A 13,995-nucleotide genomic window follows, 5' to 3' on the forward strand; every position below is an offset into this window, starting at 1 on the left:
TTCTATAACATCACCCAACCCCGCCTCACCTTTGTTCACCAACTGCTCAAATCCTCATCCATGCCTTGGGTATCTCTCTCATAATGATTGCTCCACTGCTGTCCTAGCCAGCTTCCCACAATCAACATTCATAAACCTGAGGCCATCGAAAGTTTTTTGCTTCCCCTGTGCTGACTGTCAAATCCTGTTCACCCACTCACCCCTGTGCTCACTAGCTGTTGGTACACCGAAATGTTGATTTTAAAAATCTCTCCCTGATTTCAGATCCCTCCATATTCTGACTCCGTCCCATCTCCGTTTCCTCCTCCAGTTCTATAACTCTTACTGATAGTGTGCTTCTCTTATTTGGGCCCCTTGAGCATCTTTCATTTTTTTATTGATACAACTCCAGTCTCACGGTTGGTCCATATACTCTATAAGATATTCCCTACTTCTCTGCCCATTTAAGTAGATTAGCCTCCTCTTAAGACACTGCTTTAAACATTATCTCCTCGACTGCACGTTCTTCAACGTCTCCCTGAATATCATCTTAAGCTTGGTGCCAAATTTAGTTTCATAATGTAGAGTGAAGTAGAAACTGTTAGAAAGCTGAAGCAGAAATAATCCTCAGTATTAGTTGTTAGATTTAGCAATACATTTTTTAAAGAGAATTCTGCAAATATAAAAATTGCACAGTGGAATTTCAGCCCAACAGTAGAGCAACTCTTGGCAAAGAATATGCAAGCAGATCTTGTGTTAAGCATGATCCTAACTGTGAAGGTGGTGATGGCCTACCTTTCTCATCATTGCAGCTCAATCTCCTGGACCCAGCAGCAGTAGCAATCTCTTTGTGCCTGCATCAGTTAAGAGAAAGAGGCCACATTTGGAGTATGTGTGCAGTTCTGATCGCCAATCTGTAGGAAGGATAGTGAATGCTTTGTAGAGTGTGCAAAAGAGGTTTACCAAGATGTTGCCTGATTTGGATACATTGTATTAGCCATAACAGGCAGGGAATAGAGGGATATGGACTATGTGCAAGCATTTGGGATTAGTTTGGAATAGCATAATGGTCAGCACATGTGTAGTAGGCTGAAGGGTCTGTCCCTGGTCCTCAGCTGTTCAATATCCTAGTAACAGTCAAAAGGTCATATTTCCTCTTTATGTCACCAGTTGCAGTGTTTTTAAATGCCTAAAGGGTTTTAGGGGTTAGTGAAGGAAAGAGGGTGAATAGCCCAGAAGGTGGATTGTCATGGGGTTTGCTGGGGTTGAGGGGTTAATTGAGGTGTTGGGTTTATTCAGGCAGGGGAGGTGTGAGTTGCACTTTGCTGTTAATCACTGACCTATTCCATAAATTAATAGTGGACCAAACTGGATTAAGCATCGAGGTAAGCATTGCACATCAAAGTCTCCAACACTTCCAACATTCCAACAGAGTTGGGATATTTTTGAAGAGGCTCAAGCACAAGTCTTCTGTCAGAAGTTTAAACTTCTCAGCCAATTACTGTGAAACATGTATGGGCGAGGACTTGTGGAAGATCCCAATGTGCAACAGCGAAGCTAACTCTAAGTTGAGGTGTGTTTGGAAATGCCAACTTTAATGAACGTGTGATCCTGTCACCAAGTGTAACAGAATGTCAAAGGGGGCAAACATGAAGTTTTATTTCTTATCAGTAACTTTTTTATCAATGTATTTAATTTTTATTTTTGCTTTAAATCGGAGAACATGCAAAAGTTAAGGTGTGCAAGCTGGACTTAGATACTTGCCATTCCACAGCACTAACTGAGGGAAGGAGCTAAATAGTTGGTTCAGTAGAGAATGGTCTGAGCCCTTGGCAGTGGGTTGATGGTCTTGGAGTTTGAAAATCCTTGAATAGAGCCCCTGGGATTAGTCAGCCTTACAAGAGGGAATTTTTATTTGATCTGAAATCAGTGTAGGACAATCCTGATTTCTGATAGAAAATGGGCTTGAATGTGGGGCTTGTTTTCCTGGTAGATTTCTGATGCCTCTTAGCAGGGAGGGATAGTGGGGCTATTACATACTGAGCAGCACCTTGAGTAATTTGTAAAGAGCTTTCTGTGAACATCTGTAATTGATGCCTGGAGATCAGTGTTTTTTATGCCTCCCTGTCTGTCCACCCACACTTTGTCTAACACATAATGTCACTGCATAAGCCTTTTGAAATTTGTTTTGATTTTTCTTTAAGAGTCTTCAAATCTGATGCAGAAAGAGTTCTGTTATTCAGCTGTATTCAAATGCAGATGATAGATCCCAGGGAGTATAAGCTCAGAAAGGAAATTTACCTCCAAGTAACAATGTCATCATCTATATTAAAGAACAACTGCTGGGAGATCTTACTTTGGATATTTCCTTGCTTTGGTTGACAGGACTGAGGGATAAAGTTTGTAATGCCAGTTTCTCCTTCCCAGCAGTCCACTATTATTGGTTAATCTGAATCAAGGTTGTTTAGTAAACTGAAATTGAACAATACAATGTCTGAGATATGTTTCAGATTGATACAACTCACTTTAATCATAGACGTTGGTTGGATTGTGCCTTTTGCATTTGTCATTTACAGATCATTAGATTAAAATTGCAATTTTTAAACGCATGCTAATGCTAACAATTCGATAATGTGTTGAAACTACCTTCACGTGTACATGCTTGGATAAGTGTCTGAACAAATATGCTGCTTCAGGTAATTTTAATAGGTATGCAAATAATTTATAGCCCATTTGCGTGACGAGAAGATTGACCATGTTTTGATGTACTCGCCAACAATGAATTTCATTGAAATTTCAAAAGAACGACAAATTGAGATTTTGATTTAATCTTTTCTCTATTTCCATTGATTTAATTAGCACCACCGAATTCCCTTGACCTGAATGGAATCCACCAAGGGAAGAAAAAGCTTACAGCTCCTGATATCAGCCTTTCACTTGACCAGAGTGAAGGGTCAGTCCTGTCTGATAACCTTGATACCCCAGATGATCTTGACATCAATGTTGATGACCTTGAGACTCCAGATGAGGCGGATTCTCTTGAATACACAGGGCATGGTAACGAACTGGAATGGGAAGGTAATAAATATAGTTATTGAACAGGTTTTTAATCTTCTTTTTTGTTTCTTTTCATAATACACCTTAAGCTTCTTTCAATTTTTATCACTGCTTTTATGACTTTATCTGCTAAGGTTTTGCTTTCTACTGCCTCAGCGCAAAGATCACAGGAACAAAGTAACAATGATATCAAGCTGGAAGTCACACTGAAGTAGCTTTTGTTTTATTTTTGAAGCTGTTTCCTGTTTTATACTTCTGTCCCCAAGAGTAATATGATGCTATTCAGCTTGGCTGCAAAGTGGTTAACGCCATCACACTTGTTGTGTATTTTTAGTTGCCCTATTCTACTCACTTATTTCTTGATCAATTGAAGTCTGAACCAGTTGAACTGGTTCAAGGCATTTTATTCAATTTCCATTAGCACTAAAAGCTTTAAAACACGTGATGCAGCAGGCTTCATAAAAACATTGCTGATCTCACGATCTCAGAATTGTTACAGTGCAGAAAAGATGGCTGTTAAGCCCATGGTGTCTGTACCAGCCTACCATTTGGTGTGAGGTCTAACCAGTGTCTTCTACCAGTTCAACATAACTTCACTGCTATTGTGTTGTATGGCCATTTGATAATGCCTCAAACTGTGTGATGCCTTGATCTGTGCTTAATGACTTGTGTTCATATACACTCAAGTGCCTGCGCTTGCACACCCTTAAGAACTATGGAGATAGTAGGAACTGCTGATGCTAGAGAATCTGAGATAACAAGGTGTAGAGCTGGATGAACGCAGCAGGCCAAGCAGCATCAGAGGAGTGGGAAAGCTGATGTTTTGAAGGGTCTAGTCCTGAAACATCAGCTTACCTGCTGCTCTGATGCTGCTTGGCCTGCTGTGTTCATAAAGCTCTACACCTTGTTATCTTAAAAACTATGCCCTCTTTTGTCTGTCCATATTATTCCTACCAAAATGTATCAGGTCACAGACTTCTATATTGATATTCTTCTCACTACCCACCTGCTCAAACTTACTTGTATTCTTTTGACTGTATGCTATGCTGTCTTTGCTGATTACAATGTTTCCAAGTTTTGTATCCTCAGCAACCTTGATGGGAAAGTGAGTGAGTGCGTGAGTGGGTGAATTTGTGATTGTGTGTGACTGGGGAGAGCAGGGCATTGTGGGAGTGAAAGAGGAAGTATTGATGCAAGGGACTGAGTGAAGGAGAGAGGGAGCGGACTGTGAGAGAAAGGGTGGAGGGTATGTGAAAGGAAGGAGATAGGGAAGGAGTTGATGGTAAGAACAGATGATTGAGGGGAATAAGTGAGAGGCAGAGTGGGGAGGAAGCGAGAGAGAGAAAGATGGATGGTGTGAGGACATGAGGTGGAGGGGTGTTATTGGGGATGGGGTGAGATGGATTGAGGAGAAGAGAGATGTTGTGGGGAACATAGGGGAGAGTGTGTGTGAGAACAATGATGTGAAAGGGGTGGGGAAGATGGCAAGAGAACAAGATTGAAGAGTGAAGGAGAAGGGGATTGAGGGATGGTGTGAAAGAAGGAGAAAGAAGATGGCAGAGAGTGGGATGTACAAACTCCTGACTGTGGGCCATCAACATCACTAAAGAATTTTGAATAGCTGCTTGTCTCTCCATTTCAACTAGCACATTTTCAGAGTGCCATTTCAGTAATTTAAGCCACTGTCCTCCCCGGAAAAAAAAAAAAAAAAATTTTGCTTGATGTCCATATCATTGCAAACTCTCAATCTGTATTTTTGAGTATCTATATATAAATGAGCCATTGCTGCTGATGTTTAGCTTTAAGAGTTGTTTTTCCCTGAAGCTTAATGGAAGGTAACTGTTTTTGTCCTGTAGAAAACATAATTTTAAGTTTGTTTTCTTGTATTTATTTATGCTGGAATTGAAAAGTATTTTGATTACTCTTTTCAATGTTCAGAAATGTTCTGCAATCATAGGGCCCCAAAGCTGATAAACTAGGTTGGAAATTTATCATCTGAAATTGAGGAAATGTATGTGTTTACTGTGAATACAAAGGAACCTATTATTCAATGACCGCTTGCAGTATAAAATGAATCAGTGCCTCTCATGCAGAAAGTAGCAGGAAGTCTGGAAGGAGAGATCTACATTGATAATTACACAGATCACTTGGGGGGGAAGAATGTTCAGTGGCGAAAAGCATTGATGTGCATGCTTGAGTGAATTCTGCTTTTGTTCTAATACATCATTCAGAATGTTTGGAAATATTTTTGTTATTGTCCTGAGGTAACCTAAGTGAGAGAAAATAATGTATATGTTGAGTGGGATTGGCCTGTGCGCCTCAACTTTCTACGCTGTTCTTTAATCATTGTTTGAATCCCTTTTGAGATGAATGAATATTTGTTTGAAACAAAATCTTCATCACCTTCGTTAATTTCCATTTTGTTATTTGTATGTCTCAATCAAATAAATGTATTATTAGAAATGTTTATACAGCTGTAAAACCCTCTTCTATTTGCCCAGACTGAGTCCAGTGAAATCATGGATCCAAAACCATTTTAAGATGTTTTGTGAATCTGAGTAGACATTTCATATGGTGTGACTAAAACTGCCCTTCAGAGATCAAGTTGCCTAGATTTCTAGGGCCAGTTTGCCAATAGTCAGGAATCTTTATTCCAGGTCTTGGTGGAGTAATGATTCCAGGCAGTCAATATACAGATTAGTCATGTAAATGTCATACAACTGTGCTGCGTGTCTGTTCTTCTAATAACAGTTTATGACTGATTAATACTTCCCCCTCGTTATTCTTGACTGTCTGGTGCAGGGTGTAGCCCACCATATGCAGCAAGAAAACTTGTGTATAAAAGAATGATCTTTATCGCTCCCAAAGCTGTTTTATAAGTCGTGGCTAAGCCTTGGACAGTGTACCAACAGGGAGTTTGGTCTATGCATTGTGTTTCAGCTGGGGCTCAGTTTGTAGCATTTCTTGCCTCTGAACTACATAGACTCAGGCTCAAGTACGACAGCAGGATTTGTGTGCATAGTAACCGAGGCTGCGCCTCAGTACTGTGCTGTAGGAGGTACCATCATTCGAATGAGATGCTAAGCCGATGCTGCATCCACTTGTTCAGATGGATGTGAAAGATCCCATGGCAAGGGCGCTGTACTTGGTGTTTGTCCCTGAAGCAGCATTTCAAATAAGCAGATTCACTGTTTATTATCAAATTGAATTTTCTGAATGGGGTAGTTCAGTGTTCGTTAAATGTGGCATGTTATTTTCTGTGATGCTGGCTCAATTAAAACAGAAGGATTTTGTGTGCCTGATTTAGCTAGTCACTGACTCTCTGATTTTATTTTATTATGTTTTAATTTGTGATTTCAAAATGGCTCAGTAAAGTGGAACCTTAATATTTTTTCAACACACCAATATGAAACTACCAAGCAGAATAAATTGTCCTGCAGTATTACTGCCTTGCCTTGTTTTGTACGAATGACTTAGTTCTATCTGACTGCTACAACAGAACTTGGCTGATGCACAAGTTCTAAGGAAAAGGATGGTGTGGATTATGGAGGAGGACTTCTTAAAATAAAGGCTTTTTGTGCCATGCCTGTCAATGGGACCACTCCGTTCTGATGACAAGTCCCTTTGACAAAGCACTGAGTCTCTGGGTAAGATAGGTCTTGTCCACCCACAAGACCACAAGCATTTGACCAGGTTTAGTTTTCCATTTGTTTTTCAATGGTGGCTGACCTGTCCAGTGCCAAATGATTACCTCGCTGATGGGATGGGGCTCAAGTGTTTACTGAAAGAAGTTGAGGCAAAAAGCCTACTCATGAGCCATCTCTCCCCAGATTTAATCAGTGCAAAGGGCAGTTTAATAGTTTGTGCCTGACCCAAAATCACCTCCACACTCATGTTTGGGGAGGCATTAATTTCGACCAGATGGGTCAAAATATACTGCGCAGAAAACACAGTAGTCCCAACCAGTCCAAAGTGCAAGTCTTTTTTTCTTTCTCATTCTTGTAGTCTTTCTCTTGTTTAACTCCCATGCACTGTTGTTGTTACAATCTCTATCAGTTTCTGTTTGATATTAAGTAATATGGTATGCCCAACCTGAACAATACGTATAGCAGAGTTCTGAGGAGGAGCCAGTGGACCCAAAACATTCAATCTGATTTCACCCCACAAATACTACCAGGCCTTCTGAGCTTTTCTAGCAGTTTCTGATTTCCATCATCTGCAGTTATTTTTGGTTTTATTGCCTAGGGCAGGTTCACTTCAGTTGAGTTGGTTCCATCTAGTGGTGAAAAATGAGCCCCTTCTGTGTCAACCTGAATAATCCAATGCCTAAATCAAATCTGCCTATAGTACTGTCAGGTGATCACTGATCAGCTTTGAAACATTTATCAGTGGGAGGTGTGATTCTTTCTACTCTGCTTTAGGTAACTTTGCAACCCAGTAACAGGGGAAAGAGTAAATCATTCAATCCCTTGATCCCATTTTAACATTCATTGTGATCATGGTTGATCTTTCACTTCAACTCCAACTCTAGTTGTTTCCTGCCTGCCCTCCATATCCCACGATTCCCTGAGATTAATTATCTATCAATCTCAAGTCTTGATTATCTTCCATGGTGGAAAAAATTCACACCCATCTAAGTTAGACAGTTCCCATGTTTCACAATCCCTGAGAAAGAAATTCTTGAGAGCCCCTAAATGAGTGACTCTATCCTCAGGCTGTGCCCCTATGTTCTGGATTCTCCAGCAAGAGAAGTAACTGCTGTGTCTCATGTTATGACTCATTAAAACTTTATTATTCAATGAGATCACATTGCCTCCTTCAAAATTCAAGAGAACCTAGGGCCATTTTACTCGGATTCTCATTCCAAAGCAAATGTATCTTCCCTTAGCCATGGAGACCAAAACTGCACACCACTCCAGATGCAGCCTCACAAAACTCCTTCCAAGTTGTTAGAAAATTTCTTTATTCTTGCACACCAATCCTCTTTTAAAAAGGGCCAACATGCCATTTGCCTTCCAAATTTTCTTACTGTACAAGCTTGCTAATTTTGTGTTCTTTTACGGAGTACAAAACTTCTGAACATCAATGTTTAAAAGGTTTGCATCTTTAAAGAATATTCTGTGTTTTTATATTTGTAAGACTAAAGTGAATAGTCTCATACCTTTCCCACATTATATTCCATTTAACATATTGTTCATTTGTTTAACCTGTGTAAATCCCTTTGTAGTAACTTTTTAAATAAACATTGAGAGGACACACCTAATTTGTATTGTTGGCAAACACCGATTATATTACTTTGTCCCCAATTCCCAGTCCTTTATCATTTGTGAATAGCTTAGTGTCCAGCAGTGATTGATGTAGCCCTTCTCTGGTTGTAGCCTGCTAACTTGAAAATGTTCCTTAATCACTACTGCTTCTTTTATGCTTTTTAGAAATACAAAATACATATTTATGTGCAGGAATGTGTCCAAAAATACTTCCATTTGTCAAATACAGTTTTCTTTTTTAAACTCTGACTTTATCAAATTTTTTTCTGTTGCAGTTCAGACTACCCTTAACAAAAGATTCCTGTATTTTCATAATAACTAATGCTCAGCTACCAGGTCTGCAAACCCATTTTATCTCTCCTTCATGTTATTAATATGGGGTTTTATTTGATGATTATTGTTTTGCGTCTGTACTTAATGAGGCAAAATGGCATTGGAAATACCAACATGTAATCTGTTGTGAAATCTGCCTGACAAGAAGCCTGGGTGGCTTGTTACTTTGGGACTGCGGGGCCCAGGGTACCATTCAACAATAGCAAGACACAAAATGTTCACAACTAAAACAAAGCAAAAACTGGTTGGCTAACAGTGTGGAGCTGGATGAACACAGCAGGCCAAGCAGCATCTTAGGAGCACAAAAGCTGATGTTTCGGGCCTAGACCCTTAATCAGAAAAGGGGGATGGGGAGGTAGCCCTGAAATAAATAGGGGGAGGCAGACTGAAGATGGATAGAGAAGATAGGTGGAGAGGAGACGGACCGGTCAAAGAGGCAAGGATGGGGCCAGCAAAGGTGAGTGTAGGTAGGGAGGAGATAGGTCAGTCCAGGGAGGATGGACAGGTCAAGGGGGCAGCATGAGGTTAATAGGTAGGATATGAGGGTGTGGCTTGAGGTGGGAGGAGGGGATAGGTGGGAGGAAGGACAGGTTAAGGAGGCGGGGACGAGCTAGGCTGGTTGCTCCTGTGATGCTGCTTGGCCTGCTGCGGTCATCCAGCTATACACCTTATTATCTCAGATTCAATTACTTGTTTAGAGCAACACAGACAAAAATAATTAACATGGACTGAATATAGCAAGAATATGGAAAGGTCCTTTCTCCCTCACTCTCAATTATAGTAAGCGGTGCTGGTGAAATAAAAACAACTTGGACAAACCTCTGTTTGCTGGTATATCATGGTACTGCAAGCTTTGTCACTCCTAGGAAGCAGGAGTGCAACTAAATAGTTGGGACTGAATATAGAATCCCTACAGTGTGGAAACAGGCCCTTTGGCCCAACAAGTCCACACCAAACCTTGGAGCATCCCAGCCACACCCATCCCCCTATAGCCCAACTAATCTAGGCCTCCCTGAACACTATGGGCAATTTAGCAAGGTCAATCCACCTAACCTGCACATCTTTGGACTGTGGGAGGAAACTGGAGCACCTGGAGGAAACCCACGCAGACATGGGGAGAATGTGCAAACTCCACACAGACAGTTGTCTGAGGCTGGAATTGAACCAGAGTCCGTGAGGCTGTAGTGCCAACCACCGTTCCACTGGGCTGCCCCCATTTAAGGTTTCACTTGAAAAATAACTTAAATTATCCTTAATTACTTCCAATAAATATTGCCCTAGGAAGCCATCATTGAAATGTTCTGCAAACCCATCTTTGAAACCGTGTTTGTAGACAAACAAACCTACAGATAGAACTAAATAGTGATGAGGTCTGTGATAATTGATAATGCTTTATATATCATTCCTTTTAGTTTAAGGCATTTGTAATAAGTTCCCTCATGCTATCTGCCTCCATAAACTTAGTCTATTGTGTCTCTTAAAATTATGGCTGTTGTCTCCATTCTAATCTATTCTTCAGTTTCATGGTAGTCCTTACTACCAATAGCTATGTTTATTATTGAGGCAAAGTGGTATTAGAGCAGAACTGTGATAATATCAGAGATAATGGGAACTGCAGATGCTGGAGAATTCCAAGATAATAAAATGTGAGGCTGGATGAACACAGCAGGCCAAGCAGCATCTCAGGAGCACAAAAGCTGATGTTTCGGGCCTAGACCCTTCATCAGAGATCAGAAGGGCCTCTGTGATGAAGGGTCTAGGCCCGAAACGTCAGCTTTTGTGCTCCTGAGATGCTTGGCCTGCTGTGTTCATCCAGCCTCACATTTTATTATCTTAGAGCAGAACTGTCCCTTGTTTTTGAAACAACCAAAATTTGTCTCCTATCAATAAAAATGTGGATATCTTGGTCTTTCTGATTTGTGAAAGAATTGGAGTGGTGTTATTGTGGCCATGCAAAAGTTAATCGTTATTCTGATCTCAAATAATGTCATCTCTGGATAAGTCAGACCCTAGACTGAAATTTTGCTTGATAGATCCCATTTTGTTTTTATTATTTTAATTTTAACAAGTGGTATTTCACCGAAACACGTATGCAATGCTACTTGTTAGTAAAGCAGAAGTTTATTTCACAGAAATGAAGATATAATAGAGTAAACCAAGCTGTTTACATAAAAAGCAAGTTAAAATATTTCAAAACACGGTAAAAGGACAATCTGTTAACTTCAGACAACATCCCTTTACAGTGCTCAAATACCAGAGAAATATTTTCTGTATCACACTTAGGGATGGACTTAGCTTTGGATTTAATTCCCTGGTTTTAACAATATGATCATCTTCCTTGAAATTTCATACAACTGAGATTAGACTCCATGGTTGTAACCAAACATTTGTGATTTAGAAGTTAAAAACTAAACTTGTCTTCTGATGTAATATATTTATTACCAGTTCTGAACTATCTGCTTTCTTTGGGAATAACTGTTTATTGTAGCCACTTTCAGGTAAAACTTCTGCAAAACTGAAACTAAAAGTATTGAGTTATGGGTGTTTCTCTGAAATCAAAAAAATCCAAAATCTTCTAACTGAAGCTTGTTTACTTTGTTCATTTATAACACTTACCCCATGAAAATAAAACTTGTTATTCTCCTAAAACAAACTTGCTCTCATACAACCTTTTTTAAAGTAAATCACCATGGCTACAGAAATATGTGCAAGTGAGTTAGTAAACAATTTCATATGCGCAGCCAAAACCTGGATGGCCCTGGTTCAAAACTCACATTCTAAACTAAATAATATTAAAATATGTATAAAGTACACAAACTCTTGTCACTTAAGGAAGGCAGTATTTGAGATCAGTCCTATGTGAGTCCAAGTTATACATTTCTGAATAATTGTGGTAAAAATAGCAAAATATAAAATATATCAGATGGATAAAAGTTAACCAGCTCTCCTACAAATGACAGACTTTGAATGTAATGGCAAGACGCATGATACCACAACTTAATCCAAAGCAGGTTTAATTTTCTGGTCCACCCTGTCTGTTTTTATCAGTCAAATTATCACTGTGCTGGGTGAATCAAGGGCATGTTTATAATCTGGGATAGTAGGAACTGCAGATGCTGGAGAATCTAGATAACAAGGTGTAGAGCTAGATGAACGCAGCAGGTCGTGCAACATCAGAGGAGCAGAAAAAAGGGTCTAGGCCCGAAACGTCAGCTTTCCTGCTCCTCTCCTGCGTGGCCTGCTGCATTCATCCTGCTCTAAACCTTGCTATCTCATGTTTATAATCTGTTCTCTTCAATGGAAAATCGGTAATTAAGGGTTAAGAATTGGTGAAGTAAAAGAGGACTATTTGTCCCTGTAGACCCTATTTATTCAATAGCAAGAGTTGAGAAGCAAATAGAAAAATGGGAAGAGAATACCAAACTTAAAACACTAAACTATATTTTGCTGTGAAATATTCACAGTGGCAGCTGGTTCTATTGAGAATGAAGTGAAGAATCAGTGACCAGAAGAGAAGTTATTTGCTACATTAAGCGTTTGACAGATGGGAAGTACAAAACACATCCTGCTAAATAGGACGAGAAGCTCCATTTCTATCAATCTATTATTGAAACAATGACTGTTTTTACAAGACGCATGATTTGATCATTTTAATCATGTTCTTAACATGAACAAGCTCCTTAAAAGTAGTGTGACTTGAATGTATTTAACATTGTCATACTGAAGCATCGTTGCTGGCAAATGATAACCTTTTTTGTCATTTTAATTTCTGCCTTTCACATTGTTGCAAAACTTCCCTTTTGTTTTCTTCCCTGCTGCATTCTTCCACTCCAACTGTACTGATTTGGACACTATATTTTTTCCACTTCACAGATCTTGCCTGGCCTGTTCTAATCTCCAGTTTCCAAGATCTAAAGCACGTTCCATTACATAATATTGCTTGTGTTGAAATATGTTACAAAGGTTTTTCAACTAAACCTTACTTTTCGTAATATTGAAGTATTGATTAAATGTTTCTTTGTTTCAGATGAAACACCCAGTGCCACTCCTGCTGGAAAAGAGGTGGTAGAACCTATACCAGAATATACTGCCGAAGAAGAACGCACAGATAATCGGTTATGGAGAACTGTTGTTATTGGGGAACAGGAACATAGGATTGACATGAAGGCTATTGAACCTTACAGAAGAGTTGTCTCTCATGGGGGTAAGTCAGTTCATCAAACCATTTGTGTGTTTGTGCTTATGATGTGGAAAAACACACAAAATAAAATCACAGATCTAAGTTCTGTATTGTTTATTTGACTTGATTCCAGTGTCATTTCTTGTGGAAGTGAATTTTAAAAAATGTTCTCAGCAAAAACAAAGTTGCTGCTAAAGCTCAGCAGGTCTGGCAGCATCCTGGAAGGATAAAAGAGTTAATGTTCTGGGTCCTTTGACCCTTCCTCAGAACTGACGGTGTCTGGGAAAACATCAGTTGATATGCAGAAAAAAGGGGAGGAGAATGGAGCAGGGAGTAAATGGGATAGAGCCTAAAGAGAAGAGCAGTAGGACAGAGTTGCTAACGATCAGGCTGGGAGGGTGAATAGTTGTTAATGGGAACTATTAGTGGCTAACAACAGGGGTATGTAATGGCAGGCTATCTGATAACAAGGCCTGGGGGTGTGCGAGGTAGGGGGCTGGGACATGGGAGAGCTTAGGCCCTAAAATTATTGAACTCAATATTGAGTCTAGAGGGCTGCAGGGTCCCCAGGTAGAAAAGGAGGTGGTGTTCTTTCAGGTTGCGTTGAGCTTCATTAGAACACTGCGTCAAGCCAGAGGTAGTCATGTTGGTCAGAGAACTTTATCAGCATGTTATCTGTCCTACTGCTGTTCTCTCTTTAGGCTCTATCCTATAATTTACTCCCTACCCCATCCCCTATTTTCTACACCCAAATGGGTGTTTTCCCAGCATCCATCAGTTCTGAGGAAGGGTCACCGGACCTGAAACTTTAACTCTGTTTTTCCCATCACAGAGATGCTGCCAGACCTGCTGAGCTATCCCAGCAACTTTTGCTTTTGTTCCTGATATACAGCATCTGCAGATCTTTCAGTTTTTATTTTTTAATAAAAAGTTCCATTAGGACAGTAAGCTGACCTTTCTGGTTTACTTTTAAAATCTGTCACCAGTTTGTTGTTCACTTACTGTTTGTTCCACAGCACTTTTAGCTTTCCACTTGTTTATTTTAGACCAGGGTAATAAATCCCAAGATAATGAAGTCTCCTTCAGCTTTGTTTAGTTAGCTAGTGGAAATGGAAATGTCTTTCAGCTGTATATGTTGTAAATGGCAGAAGTACATGTGTGATTTGCACCAAGAATAGG

At 39.8% G+C, this 13,995-nt stretch overlaps 1 protein-coding gene across 7 annotated transcripts in view; it reads left to right on the top strand.

Annotated features, from left to right (window-relative positions):
* LOC125450743 (protein prune homolog 2-like) overlaps positions 1 to 13,995 on the top strand; it is a 362,196-nt gene that overhangs the window by 293,272 nt on the left and 54,929 nt on the right. For all 7 annotated transcript variants that reach the window (XM_048526831.2, XM_048526833.2, XM_048526834.2 and 4 more), the window contains 2 exons: positions 2,839 to 3,057; positions 12,664 to 12,840. In XM_048526831.2, coding sequence (XP_048382788.2) covers positions 2,839 to 3,057; positions 12,664 to 12,840 — 396 coding nt within the window. The remainder of the gene's footprint in view (positions 1 to 2,838; positions 3,058 to 12,663; positions 12,841 to 13,995) is intronic.

This window comes from Stegostoma tigrinum, chromosome 3 (assembly GCF_030684315.1).
Source record: "Stegostoma tigrinum isolate sSteTig4 chromosome 3, sSteTig4.hap1, whole genome shotgun sequence".
In the NCBI taxonomy this organism is placed as follows: domain Eukaryota; kingdom Metazoa; phylum Chordata; class Chondrichthyes; order Orectolobiformes; family Stegostomatidae; genus Stegostoma; species Stegostoma tigrinum.